This window comes from Pseudopodoces humilis, chromosome 2 (assembly GCF_049639895.1).
Source record: "Pseudopodoces humilis isolate 2021_Gansu_Grassland_sample_001 chromosome 2, ASM4963989v1, whole genome shotgun sequence".
NCBI lineage: Eukaryota > Metazoa > Chordata > Aves > Passeriformes > Paridae > Pseudopodoces > Pseudopodoces humilis.
Window position 1 is genome coordinate 29,268,717 of NC_142201.1, and position 15,231 is coordinate 29,283,947.

Sequence of the window (15,231 nt, forward strand, 5' to 3'; positions counted from 1 at the left end):
AAAAATAATTATTTCCATCCATGAGTTCTCTTCCCTACTGTAGTAAAAAAAGGCTGAATCCAACTTAACTTGGTTGTTCAGATTTTTTTATTCCTCACACCCTGAATGTCATTATTTCACATAAAAAGGTTAATGAAAGGCTAATGCAAATGGCATATATGCATCTCTATTCCCTTAATGTATGCAGAAGGCAAGTAAGAGAGAGCAATGCCTTGACAGTATACAAGTACATAAATAAGTCAATCCAGGTAAAGACCAAGCCCAGCAAGCAAGTCAAGTTTATACAATGTTGATATTGAATACACAGTCAAATCACTTCATTATTTTGACAGGATCACAGCATCCCATGATCACATTCAATCTGTAAGAAACCTCTTTCTAGGGAGTATTTTGTTTCATATGTGCCAGTTGTAACCAGTAACTGAGAGGAAATCCTCTGATACTAATGGATTCTTCTCAGCTGGCAAGAAGCAGGCACAACTCCAACCATTTACAATAATTATAGTAAAAGCCTTCATTAGTTTTAATAGCTCCTTTCTATTTAGCAACTAGAACACCATAGTACTGTTCTGATTCTGTGTTATGATACATCTGAGAAAACATAATGCATATTAAGAGTGCTGCAGGAGTTTGTATTTTAAAACACGGATCCATTTGTCACCTTAATACAGATGCTGCTCTGCCAAAACAAAAGAAACCTTGGTATTTATTTTCACACAATTTCAGGTGGAATTTCTCTGGGACAAATAGAGCTAAATAATGCACTCATTTTATTTTGTGCTTTGATTCAGAGACACAAAAGGTAACAGAGATTTTTGCTAACTTAAACTGCTTTACAATTCTGTGGAAGGGATAACAAAACTGTATGTGATACAAGAAAACTTCATGCTACACAAGGCTACAACTAAGATATAATTAATACATACCATTTCTTGGATTTTAACCGTGGGGGAGGGTTCCTGGGTATCAGAAAGAGTGCCCTCATGGGGTGCATGTCACAAAGTGCTGAAGGGAAGAAAACAAAACCAGAGACATACAGACACTGGTTTAGTTGCCCTCTGTCAATGCCATGACTTCAGCTTCCACAACCACTCCCACCATCCCAAACATCCATGCAGCAGGTGTAGACACCAACACAGCTAAATGGAATTAGCCCAAAATGACAACAATTCCATAACTCAGTGTGCCAATGGCAGCCCAAAAAGAGAAAGAGATCTTGAAGCATGGATCAACCTCCAGAATCAAACAAGATGGGAACATCTGAGCATGGCCCTCATCCAGCCCCAAGCCATCTGACTTACTTTCCATCAGTAAAATACTGGGAGATGATGATGGTGGAAGGGAATAATAGGAGTTACTGTTTCATACAATCCTCCCTCTACCTGCTCTTCTCTCCCATTATGGAGGGTGCTTCATTTTTACTCTGCAGACTTGGATATTTTGTTTATTTCAAGGCATGACAGCTTTGAAGCATGGGAGGGGGGGTCTGTATCACACAAAAGGATTGCCTGCTCAACTGAAATGCAAACCCCTAACTGTTGTCCAAAGAAGTCCTGTTTATTTCACTGGACAGTCAGTGGGAGTCCAGGATCAATGTTGGACAGCTTTTCCTCTTGTTCTGTAGCAAAACAACATGGCAGAGCCAACACAGGGAAACAAGGGAGCAGGGAGAGAAGCAGCCCAAGAAAGGTCTCTAGAAGCAATGTCTTATCCATCTTCCTGTGTTTGATCTCTTAAACCCTCAGTCTCAGCCTGTGTGATCATTGCAGGATGAGGTGACATTTACCACACAACAGAAATTCAGGAGAAACAGACTGATGTAAAGAGAATTCTGGCTTCAAAAACAAGGGGCCACTTCTTTCTTGGCAAAAAAGCCCCTTGGGTGCCTATGGATCCCTGCAGACCACCAAACACAGAGATGAACTCTTGAGCTGCCACTGAAAGAGGAAGTAGAGCCCACATACCAGAGGACAAGAGCTATTCAGCACTTAGAGAGGATCTTTGCTTACTTCTTAAATGCCACTCTTGTGCTTTTACACAAAGAGGGGCCAAGCTCTGCTTTGGTTTAGAAATGAACAAAATATTATCGTCCAATTCTAGGCTTACAAAGCCCAGCCTTTAACTGAAAGCCATACAGGCAACTCAATGTGCTGAACAAAAAGGTATGGCAAAAAGGAGAAAGGAGGTAGTTCACTTAATACAGTGCTGGCTGAAGTGTCCTGGGAGTGGCTCTCACTTGGACATTCATGAAGATGTGCAATTAGTAAGGAAAAAGAAAACAACCCCAAACTACCAGGCCGCCTAAAACACGAATCAACACATGACCACTGTGACTTGATTTTTAAATCTTACATTAAGGTCAATAAGAATAACAAAATCAGGCAGCAGCTACAACAAAATGGCCAATTTTTAGCTGGAAAATATCAGTACTTTATTTCAACATATTTATTTCAAAGACATTTCAAGCTGGGCTGTGTTGTGGTGGTAGATTTTTATGTGCAAAAAAAAAAAATTAACTTGCTCTTAGGTACCTTAGGCTCTTACTTTTTAAATATAGAGCTCCATCTGAGGGTGAGGGTAAACATATTTGCAGGATCAATAAGGACTTTCATAAAAATTATCATTAAAAGTCAAAACACCATGCCTAACTTCTTTTCTTTTCAAAGGTTTTTGTCCTCCTCAAACATCTGCTGTTTGCCTTTATATTCTGAAAGAACTATGTGAAAGAAAAAGAACCTATTAAAAAGTTGGGTATTTTTGGTTTCCAAATTTTCCTCTCAAATCCAAACTAACTGATAATGATCCCTGCTTGAGAATACATAAATTCAGCGCTTTGTCCTGAAGAAGGATTTACAGTTTAAGCCATGTCACTGCTAAGGAAGATTAACACCACCCACTGACGAGTGAAAACAAAAGGAGAAGCAATGTTAGCATTATCCAGACCGACAGAAAGCCAATACAGAAATAGTTGCTACAAATGCTTTTTTCATTAAGAACTGTTTCCTCAAGGCCCCACTGACCCTCTCCCCAGCTGAGATTTCAGTATTCCAGGCCAGTCCACAGTCAAAGTGGGACACAACTCCAAAACACAATATACTACCCATAGGAAGGAAGTCAGACACTCGATTAGCTTCCAAATATTCCTGCTATAGAAATTAAATTACTGCAGTCTGCACTGTAGTGTTTAAACACAACCCTATCTTTATCAAAAGCATTGCTATTTATGGGATTTTACATTTATAGAGCAGGCAAAACCAAAGAGAACAGAAATAACATGGGGATACTTTCAGAAACCTCAAATCTAGGCTTAGATTACAACCAGCATGGCCCAAGTATATGTTTCAGCCTTAACGAGCCCACTGGAGAAGCACAGGTATCACTTACGGGGAGCTCCTTCTGCCATCTCTATGGCCGTAATGCCGCATGACCAAAGGTCACTCTGCAGAAAAAGAGACACGCCATATGTTAGTAGGTGGATTTACCCATTCACACAGTAAGAGAGTACTATTTAGAGAGGCCCTGTAGGTGAGAATGAAACCAAATACCATGGCTATTTAAATAATATAAGCCTCTTTTATCTTGTAACTATATCATAAAATCCTGCTTTTCACATAATGCATATGCAGAAACATGCACACGTATTCTTACTGAGTGAGCAAACAACCCTTTACAACAGCACATAAAAATATAGTCACATTATGACAATGGGAAATACATTTGCCAGAAATATAAGCCTATGAAAAAACAAAATTTTCAATATTCCCTTGCCAACAAAGAACTGAACAAGGGCATTCCCAATGTGTGTAGAGGTGCAGTTATAAAAGCAAAAGCTCAGCTCAAATTTAAAGAGGCCAGACTTGTCAAAAACTACAAGGGTTCTTCATGTAAATAAACAAGCAAGAATAAAAGGAAAATACGGGCCCACTGAAAGGCGAGGTGAATTAGTCATCAACACCACTGAAAAGGCAGAGGTTCCCAAAACTTACACCTCTGTCTTTACCACAGGCATTACTTAGAGCCAAAGCCAACATTCCTCCCCTAAAATCTCCGCTTTGCTTAAAGCACTACAGAACAAGAGTCTTTCAGTGGCTGCCTCTCAAGGTACCACCTCTGGCCAGCACCTCTGACTCAGGAGACACCAAACAAGAGCCAGGAAGATCAAACACATGGAAGAGATGGAGGAGTCCTGGCAAGGAACCAACTTCAGAGACTGACACAGCTTAATGGGCAAAATATTGGAGGTGACTGCTGTGAAAGAGCAGTCTTGAGCAAAGCAGTCTTCATTTCTGGTCATAATTGTGATTTTTTTAAAAAATTACTTAAAACTAATGAGCAAATAAGCTCTTCATGCACAACAAGCAGAGAAGCATTTCTAAAGATCGTATTTTCAGACCCAGCAAGGCACTCATCTCTTAGTCAAATGCAGCCATTTAAGCTAAATTGCACATCCTCATGATATTCCTTTCCAACATTAATTTTTTGTGAGCAACCACCCTACAGGCTCCACCAGGAACAATAAACAGGTGTTTTCAGAGGCCAAAGGAATTATTTTTCACATCACTACTGCACTAACAAATATTGCAGGGAGTTTTCCTGCTTTATTAAATCATGTAATAGTGAACCTTCCTTACTAATAATAACTACTGTATCTGGAAAGATATAAAACAGTAGCTTTAGTACAGTGAGATGCTGAATGTAAAAAGCAATTAAATCAAGAGGAATAGGATCAATCTGATTAATCTTAGTCAAAATGTACAAAAACACCAACTCAAATAATCTGGGTGTTTTACAAAGATTTAGACACATACAAATATACTGATAGCTAACACTATCAGTCTCAGCAAAATGATATAATTGATATACAGCTTTGTAACTCCTTTTAAGGCCTTAATCCCTGGCTTTCTGGTATCTTTGCTGCCCTTGGTTAAAGCTGGAACAATGCATTTTTCTAAGTAAAGATTTCTTAAAAAGAGTATTTTTACATTTTTTCTTTCCTTGTACTCTCATTAAAGTCAGCTGAGAGGAACCTTCAAGATTACAGTATGCTTTCACTAGATATATTTAACTTTAAATACCTATTATTCTTAAGGGTAGTGCAAATACCATCAAGTCAATTATGGTTTTGCAGTAATTAAATCCTTGATTTGCAGTAAGCTATGTAAAGAATTATCTTTGTTAAGAAATGTTGTGATGGATAAATTTTTATCCAAAAAATCATGTATATGTTTTTGAAATACAGAAATCAGAAGTAGTTTTAAGAGTTCCTTCTGTACTTCACTGGCTCCCCAGACAGTGGTTCTATTTAAGGCAACACCTAAAATGTATTGTTCTGGGTTACCACAATAACTTGGACATAGTGAAACACAATTTAAAGTACAACCATTATACAAGTAAAGAACATAAGCATTTCCAGGCAAACTCTTTTTTGCTTTCTCTAAACACCTACAGCACCCTGAAGTCCTATATTTATGTCTCAAAGCTACAATAATACAAGCAGCAGAAACTGTTAAAGGTCACAATTTGACAGTATCCTTACCTTGTACTTTGGTAATAGGGATGTAACTACACAATATAGCTATTAGTCCTACAAAGCATAGTAAGTCTCAAAAACTGCCACAGTTCACAGATATTTATATTGCAAGTGTATGTTTTAGGTTTTCTCTTTGAACAGGACTCTTACTCGGTAATCATACGTAGCATCTGGATTCTCATCACAGGCAATAACTTCTGGAGCCATCCAGTACGGAGTCCCAATAAAAGTGTTTCTCCTGCCAACTGTCCTGTCCAGCTGAGCGCTCACACCAAAATCCACTGTGGGTGGGAAAAGAGTGAAATGAAGTAAGAGGGGAAAAATAATGCAATCATTACTTTTGCAAAGAGATTTGAAAATAAAGCCCCGTAGAGATCCCATGTGGGAGGACTGTGCTGAGAGAAATAAGATGATTAATCCTGAGGCAAGTAAGCCCTCATGGTTCACACACAATGTGCTTGGGCACAAGTGTCAAGGGACACAGCAGCATACAATCACCTCTCCTGTACCATTCACTGGTCTGACTGGACAGAAGGGAGAGCACAGCTGTAGAAGTAGTGCCTGGGAAGCTGAGAAAGGGCTATTTATTCCCTTCCCACATGGCGAAGCCAAGCACCTTTGCCTATACAAAAACAGCCGCTTCCCAAAGGTACCTCTCATGCTACGGGAAAATCACGTGCATAAACACATCCCTTTCAGCTCACCACTTCTTCTGCTCTAAAATTGGACAGCAAAAATAATCTGTTGTTCAGCAAACTGCTCTCTGCTTTAATGCATAGAGCAGAAACATCAGTGAGAGCAAAAGATGAGGACTATTCAGGAAGCACGAACTTTGAGCGCGCATGCACACAGGCTGCGTAAGAGACACCTATTTCATTACAAAGCAATTACATTACAAAGGTGTTTTCTGCCTCTCATTTTGCCCTGCTCATGACCACGCTGCTATATGTCTTTCTATACCAGTAACTGCATCTCTCCTAAGAGGGCTGTGTCAGCTTCACTGCATCCACCATCTGAGTGACACTGACAAACTGGTGTAGACAAGCTCAGTGGAAGCGATGGTTTGGAAGCTACTGTGCTCCATTTTGGACCAAACGAAGGAAAGCTCTCCCAAAAGCTTCCTCCTCCAGCAGCCAGGACAACTCCCCATGCCTCATGCTGCAGGAAGGTGTAATGCAAACCAGAAGGGATGTGGGCTGGGTGGGAGGGCTTCAGCAAGGCTCTATATTTAACGAAAAAAAGGTGGCGAGTGTAGCGTGATACAAACACAGAAGGTTGACATGTGCACTAACTGAAAGAGACAAATTAGAGAGGAAATAATAAAAGAGTATGTCCACTTGGCAGAAGAGAAGAGGCCAGGAATGAGCACGACTTTCAGCAGGCATGCCAGAGCTGGAACTGTGTTTAGAATTCAATGCCACAGCTCCCTTGAGAGTGCTGTCCAGATCATATTTTTGTGTCCAGAATCTGAACAGCAGGTGCTATTTTAATTAAAGCCAAAAACAAGAGAGATTCCTGTCACTTCCCGAGTCCAGAATAAAGTGAATCAGAACAGATTCAAGTTACACATAGCTTAGTGGGGGAAACAAAATGATCCCTGCACTGATTCCAGCATGAAAACCAACATCTTCTAAACCAAATTCAACAACAACCTGTACTCCATCCTCTCCAAGCAGGAGAAAATACATGCAGCCTGTCAATCCACATGGAACTACTGACAGAGTATTCATGCTATAAAACATGTTGCAGGGCTCTTAAAGTATGAAATTAATTTGGGAACATCATAAAACCAAAGGCTGAACAAATGAGGAAATGGACATGTCTACCTACTTACCAAGTTTCACTTCTGCATTCTCTGTTAACAACACATTTTGCCCTTTGATATCCCTGTGAATCACATGATGGGCATGAAGATGTGCCAACCCCTGCATTAAAGAGAAGAGAGGAAGGAGAGGATGTTCAGAGTTAGGCTCTTGGCTCAGCAACAGACTACCCATTTCCAGCATCCCCAAAGGTCACAGCACTGTGCCTCGACCTCTTGCAACTGGGTGTAACGGACCTGCAGCACACCACCCACACAGCTTTTGGAGATGGAGCAGAGACACAGGCCTCAGATCATGCACACACAGTGCCTAAATACAGCCCAACATCTGCACTGTGCAAACACCTCCCAGCTGTCCTGTGAAGAAAGTTCAGCTCCCACAGGGTCTCCATGCAATTACATTCTAAATGACATCAGTGTCAGTGTATGCCACTGACTTCCGACCTGCATGGGGTCACACAGAATTTAGCTGGGAAGGGAGGTGGAAGAAGTAAGGAGGCAGCATCCACATGTATATATGCACCCTCAAGAAGGAGGTGGGAGTGATGGACTGGCAATCATGTTTAAGGGCAAGGGAGGACAGGTGACAAAAACATGCTCTACTGTAAAATTGCTGTTCTCTTCTCTAGCCTCCATAAACATGAAGCCAGGTAACTGTACCTCAGAAAAAAAAAAGCCTAAGCATTATAGTTTCCAAAAGAAACAAAACCTCCTAGCATACGGTGCTTTTTGTTGAGACAGCACCTGGATACATGCCCCAAAGCATTAGCCATGTGGAGGGAGGGCTGAGAAAGACATATGTTGCATTTTACTCTCTAATGTAATTGGGAGAACAACAGGCAACCCTCTTAGTGACTGCCTGTATTTTGGGTTCTCCTCAGTTTTCTGCTTGGAAAATTGCAGTCTCCAGTGGGATCATCTTGCCTGTTTGTGTTGCCCAGATAGTCTTTTAATGTTTTGTGAAAAATAAAGAATTAGAACCTTTACAGCTGCAAGAGGTTAAGAGAGTAGTAGTTGCTGTAGAGAAGTATCTCTTAACACGTGTTCTTTATTAACTGATCATTTACCAGTTTGCCTATATAACCATTGGGCTGTTTTCCTTTTTTAAACAGTTAATGAGTGTGAGAACAAAAAACACCATCCACAGCAAATCACAAGCAAATCAAATGAACGGCTGATATCCCTGAGACCCTCACTGACTGCTAAAGCTAACTGTGGCCTTATTTTTCACAGGAATGAAGGCTTTTCCACAGCTTCACACAGGATATTTTTTAAAGCCTTCTGCTACTCTGACTCAGCCAGAGATATAATCGTCTGTTCTCTCCAGAGTACCATTTAACCTTACTGAGAAAACACATTTGGGGTTTCAAAGGGCTGGGAGGAGACAGAGGGGCAGGTCTCCACTTTCCTGCAGTCCCCAGACCTTTCCAACCAGACAAGGATCCACTGGGTCGACCTTGACCTGTGTCTCCACCTATACCAATCTTTGGCACTTTAGCTCCTTTTAACTTTGTGCTACTTGACCTCTCTCCTCCACCTCTAACAAACTCTGTGTTGAACCAGGGTTTGAAACACCTTATTGCAATGTGAGATTAGCATTCCTTTTTTCCAGATATTCCAGTTCCTGATGGTCAGTAATTAATGCTCCTTTTGCATATCTCTCACTGGAATGAGACAATAGTTTTCCCTACCTCTTTTCTGAGGTAAGTAATTTTTTCCTCTTCTCAGCAAGTGTTTGACTGCTTTATCTAAGAAGGATCTAGGATGAATACAATATAGCATGGAATACCTCCAAGCCCACATATCTCTCAAATCAAGGATAAGATAGTCCTGCAGAAGTTAATTTTCCTCTTATTAAAGCATGCTAACCATTTGTTTTGAAATACAACTTCTCCCTTGTAAACAACTTAAAGTGCCAGTCAAACACCAGCAACTGGACTCCCCTCTAGCATTTGAAATTAGAGCAGGAGACCAGAACTATGTGTCTCCCTCTGTCCTCATCCTAAAAATTGCCAAGGCAGAGCAAATGTGTAACACAAACAGTAGCACTGATTTGTGCAAGAGCCAGTGCACACTTCCTTTAACATAAAGCCCTTCAGAACTTCATTTATGATTAAGCAATTGAACAAGCATACTGCTTGGTGGTATGGATAGGATGCAACTTGTTTTACAAAGAAGCACAAGGAAAACCATCCCAGATTTACTTAGTGAAGCAAAACAAATGCCAATTCAAAAAGCACTTAAAACTGTACCAACTGGAAATTAAACAGTAAGAGTAATTAGTTAAGGTTTCAATTTTAGAACAATCGGTAAGCTGCAGCCCTCTTCCTGAAAAACTTGTGCAGTGCCACCTGCGAACACTGCACAGGGCACAGCCACGCATGACAGAGCTCCTCGCTCTAGACAGACTGCAGGGATAACAATGAGAGCACATCACAGCACAGAAGTCCTGACTGCTGGCCTGAGTCAACAGCTCTTCCTCCATGGACTTGATTAGGAGGAGAAAAAGGCAGCTGCAAGCATATTTAGAAAATCCCATCGTGTACGCTACTGTACTACACCAGAGTTTCAGCCTCAGGTCTTACGGACGCTGTTTCACAGCTTCTGCGGTAGGTAAGGTCACTGGCTACTCCACTGGCTTCTCATGACTAGAAATTGCAATTTTCTGCAAGGCTTCTGCTATAATACAGTACAACTCACACCAAGTTAAATGATGTGGAGCAGACATCTATCTGCTCCTATGCACTCTCCAAGTGATGACATGGCTAACAGGATTGATCAGAAACAGCTTCTTGCAGAATCTCAAGCTAGGCTACATTTCTGTTTCTGTGTGGGGCAGCCTTTTCCTTACCCGGAGAATCTCTCTGGAGATATACGCTATCCAGTCTTCTTTCAGGGTATTCCCTTTTGTGTTCTTCACAAGGTCTGTGATAGAGCCAGCTCCACAAAACTCCATAACAAGCTGCAAAACAGTGGACAGCCAACATTAAACACAGATCTCAGCTGTTTAGCAAAGCAAAATACTCAGGTTACAGCACTGATTTGGGAATCTCTTGTGAAGCAGAGAATATATTTTACATCTCTGCCTGGAAAATGGATTCAACCAAATGTCTTCAATGTGTGTCAGACATATATGGAATATATATGGAATATATGGAATATGTCTCACATTAGCTACCACATTCTCAATACCACTGATTTAATCACTGTAATTTAATGCTGGGAATCTGGATTTTCTCAGCTATGCAAAATGCATTAGCAGTAAGAGCACATCCAATGCTGAAGGAATCAAACTGATCACATCACTGCAACACTTCTGATCCTTTAACATCCATTTATTTATAGAAGAACAAGCATCCTGCCATTTCAACCCCAAACTTCAGTCCTGTAGAGGGTGTAGATGAGGTGGGATGAAAAATGTAATGGGTACAATCTCAAGCGCAGCTTTCTTTTTACAGTCACATATTCTTACTGCTCAGCTCAGCTGTCTTGCTCCTATGAAACATGTTACTATCCATCTGGGAAACAGGGGAATAAAAGTGACTTAAAGAACAAATCCACTGCTTATAGCAAATCTTGGTTCAGACATCCCCTTAAGGATGTGTGATTAGTCTCTGTGATTCACTCACCTAGCAGTTCAGGAAATCACAAACTCCTTTAGTTTGTCTTTTCATAGAGGGGTATTTCTCTCATCATCAATCTATATCCAATAGGGAAAGACTTAGGAACATGTTTGAAAAACATCTGCTTACCCATAGTTGGTCATCATGTCCTGGAGGACTTTTCTTAATGAAAGCACCATAATAAGTTGCAATATTTCTATGATGAGAATATTTCTTTAGCATATTAATCTCCAGTTTGATTTCTTCTTCTTCATCCTTTGGAAAAAAATAAAACAACCCCCCATATGTTTAATATACCATATGTATTATTGATTTATTCTTCACTTTCACACAAGTAGATTTTTTCTAAACTTCAATTTATATCAGCATCATGTTCAGTAAACCCCTCTGACGTTCATGCCATCAAAATCCTGTCTTTTGAGACGGTCTAAAACAAGTCTTTCCCAAGTTTTCAGTAGCACAAAAAAACAAATAAAAGATGCAATAGATTTGACCCAATGATGGAACATGACATAATCTGTTTCAAAAACCCTATGCTTGTAATACCTTAAGCAAATCTATAGCTAGCAGGCTGGGAATTTATGACACTGGAGTATTATTTCCATCTTCCTCATTTTTCCTCCTTTAATTTTGGAAATTTCAACCATTTCTATTTAAATGCCAGATAGTGGCTTTGTGAAACCATCTGCCAAAGCAGGTTCCAATCTTGGTGCCAGCATGGGACTGGCGCAGGAAAACAGAGGTGGAGACCAGGAATTCCCCTTATTGCAAGAAAGAGGCATTTGCCTCGTGCACAAGCTTCCCTCTCCTCCTCCATGTGCCTCTGTGGAGGAAGAGCAAGTGCATCAGGAAGAACGGGCCAGGAGCCCAGGCAGTAAACAGGATGCTGAGACACAAAGGCAGAGGAAGGATTTCCCCTGGCTCCCCCTGCTCCAGCAAGATGCCAAGGAAAGAGCAGCTCAGGTGAAAGGAGGTCATCCCTCCAAAGAGCTGAAATGGGTAACATAATGCAACCACTCCTTAAAACCACTCACAACCTGGTTTTGAAGTGACAGTAGGACGTGTTGCACACACGTTTTGAGGTGGTGTCTGAACAGGGAGCCAGCAGATACAGAAGGAGCAGACACTAACCCACCCCAACTCTCTCTTCCCATACCTAGACAGTGGGAGTCTTCTTCAAGCACCCTTCATCAAGGCAACAAATTAAAAGGCAGGTGGAAATCCCTTTCTGTTCCATAATTTTATATCCATCAATATCCAAGCAGAAAAACATCTACCCTTAGACTGATTCCAGGAAGAACCCAAAACCTCTTCTCCCTGGCTGCTGGGAATGGCAGCACATATTCTGATTATCCTGTGATGTCAAAGCCGATTATCTGCCAAAATTTTAAGCCTTAAACTTCCTTGCAATTTGTACCATGCTAGCAATCAAATATCCTATTCATGACATATGCAGATGTTAATACTAGTTACATGCTAACTGTTTATACACACAGGTACACAGGGCTTGAACAAAAGATGCCACTCTCTGCTACAAAGCTAAGAACTATTTCAAATACTCTAATAGTGGGATGCAACGCTTACTTGTAAATTATTATGACAGAATTCTCAAAATGAACCAGGGATAAACTTTTCTTATATCTTCCCAGGATGCGTCTTTGAAGTAAAATACTGCATTTTTCTGGAACACTGAACAAAATAGTAAAAGAACCTTGTAAATCAAAGTTCCCAGTGAACAGCCCTGGGAGAAAGCTTTGTCAGAAAAGCTTTTTGAGCCAAAAGCTAACTTGGTGCTTCCCCAGCTGCTTCTGTTGTCCTTGTTGTTGAATGACCTTTTTTTTTATTTATTCAGACTATATGCAAAAAGAAAAAAAAAGAGAGGAAGAATAAATGCTTATATTACATCAAACCTCTGAACTGTGCATTTAGGCAAAAAAAAAATTAAACAGGAACATTGTTAAACTTGATGTTTTGGGACTTAATTCCTGATAGGTTAATATGTATGATTGGATTAATCTGCTATTTTGAACCGACTTTTTAGATAAAAATTACTTCCTACCCTCAGCACACAAACACAATAGCTTTTACAATACAATGGGCAGGATGTCCTAAAGGTTGTTGGTGTTTATTTATTGTAACAGCAGCCAAAATGGCAATACTTAAACAGGATCTATTTCTGAAAAATAAAATAATGAAAATCCTAGCCCCCCTCCCCCAAAAATAAAATATCCTGAAGAACAAACAACAAGAAAGACACACACAGAGCCAGCAGACTGTAGACAGCTACTGTTCTTTCAGCTCTCCATTGAGTCTGTGTCACAGCACCTGCTCAAAGGCCTGCAGCAATATCTCCCTGCAGCAATATCTCCCCAAATATCTCCCTGAACTACAGCTAATAATGGTCCTACATTCATATTTCAGCCGCCTTATAGCACTTGTCCACAACACAAATGGCACCGCACCTACAGTTCAATCCAGTACAAAATCCAGTCTACAATAATAAATGGATTCAGTATTTTTTGCCAGGCTTTGGAAGACTCCACTTACTTAGTGTGAATCGATAACTCGCTGGCAATGAGTCCTGAAGACTTTGTGGCGACAGGAACTATTATGAGGATTAATCAGCACAGAAAAGGCTAAAGCACCAGTGTGGTACAGTCATTGGTAGAAGACTTTTAAAAAAGGAAATTAAAAACAAAAAAGTTGGCCAGACCAAAATTGTTCTCTTACAGATTCAGGAGCATTTTTTTTTTTCCAGGGTACAGGTCATTTCATCCCAATGTGGACATCTGAAAAGGGCCAAACAATGCGCACCCTACCAGTGTTTACTTCTCCCCACCAACTACAAAAGGAGGGTGAGGTCATTAGCCAAGACCCAGACAGCAATCTTGCAGATGTCTTGCATCAGGGTGAGATGAATCCCACCCAAAAATCTCACCGGATAAGGCCATTTCCGCACAGATCTCCTTATGGACACACGTGCCTCAGGGAGGGTAAACTGCAGCCTGCAGCAGGGATCCTCCTGAGACGGAGGTGTTTTGGCAGCCATCCTGGGATTTGGACATGTGAGCCAGCCTCAGAGGTGGAAGGTCTGTCACCTTCTCCAGACAACGCAAGCACTGCGCCACCACCACTAACAGTCCCTCCATTTGCAGAGGCAAGGGTATCACAAAAGCAGAAAATTAAAACTAATTGAGGCAAGAGACTGTCATTCTCATGAAGTAATACAAAAGTACATCCCTTTTTTCTTGAAGGAGAGAGGCAGCTGGTGAGCCCTTCCTAGTGATTTTATGCAGCTGGCATCAATTACCACTTTAAGCCATTATCTGTGAATACAAACTCCTATTGAAACCTTCTTTGTCTTCCCTCTGATGGAGCTGGTGGAAGTGTTTTATACTTACACATTTACTGTCTGTGACAGCACGTCTGATTACCAGTCATTTCTGCAGTAAGCTATACTTTTGCAAGACTACGTGGTTAAATCAAGCTTGGAGCAGCTTTCCTCTCCCTTTCCATGTGTTTCCCTTCAGAGACTAAATGGACGTGCCAGCATCCCTAGCGGTTTCTAACTGCAACACTCTTTTAGCAAAATCATCTTGCCTGTAAGATAAAAACCTGCATATGACTCCCACACAGAAATCCACCTATGTACATTCAGATCATTTCTAACCATTTGAATGAGCACACTAAAAATAAACCCAGGTGTGTTACCTCTCAGCCTACCACCCAGCAGCACCGGATCAGCTTGCTTACTGCTCCACCACAAAGATCAATATGCTTTGTTCTTCCATTTATCTAAAGCTGCACACTGTCAGTGTGTGTTTTTCTGCATGCAGATGGTGAAACAATGAGGTGTTTTTATTACTTCAGCATTTACAAAATTGTGATGATTTAAGTAGCTGAAAATTTAAGCATTTGACCGTGGTTGCCACTGGAGTAACTCACAGTCAAAAATGCTACTAGTGCAGATCCATGTAAGGAAGATTATCAGCTGTTTTCCAAAGATAACACAGCACCCCCTGCATCATTATTGAAAGAAAACACTCTTATATACACAAATTTTTAGAAGATAAGGAATTCAGAAACACTTTGCTGGACATTTCTGAGGGCTAGAAGAGAACTAAGCTCTAAAAGTGTCAGAATCAGGGGGGACATAACCAAAGGAAAAGAAAAATCACTTCAAGTCTGCCCCTAAACATCACTGTCTAGATGCCTCAGGAGACCAAGCACAACAGTCCTGACCTGTTCCAGCACTA

At 40.7% G+C, this 15,231-nt stretch overlaps 1 protein-coding gene across 9 annotated transcripts in view; it reads right to left on the reverse strand.

Moving 5' to 3' along the window:
* MAP4K4 (mitogen-activated protein kinase kinase kinase kinase 4) overlaps nt 1-15,231 on the reverse strand; it is a 164,323-nt gene that overhangs the window by 47,439 nt on the left and 101,653 nt on the right. For all 9 annotated transcript variants that reach the window (XM_088051370.1, XM_088051366.1, XM_088051373.1 and 6 more), the window contains exons 4-9: nt 11,105-11,230; nt 10,204-10,314; nt 7,365-7,455; nt 5,681-5,811; nt 3,385-3,439; nt 927-1,005 (exon numbers count right to left, since the gene is read on the reverse strand). In XM_088051370.1, the coding sequence (XP_087907496.1) occupies nt 927-1,005; nt 3,385-3,439; nt 5,681-5,811; nt 7,365-7,455; nt 10,204-10,314; nt 11,105-11,230 (593 nt within the window). The remainder of the gene's footprint in view (nt 1-926; nt 1,006-3,384; nt 3,440-5,680; nt 5,812-7,364; nt 7,456-10,203; nt 10,315-11,104; nt 11,231-15,231) is intronic.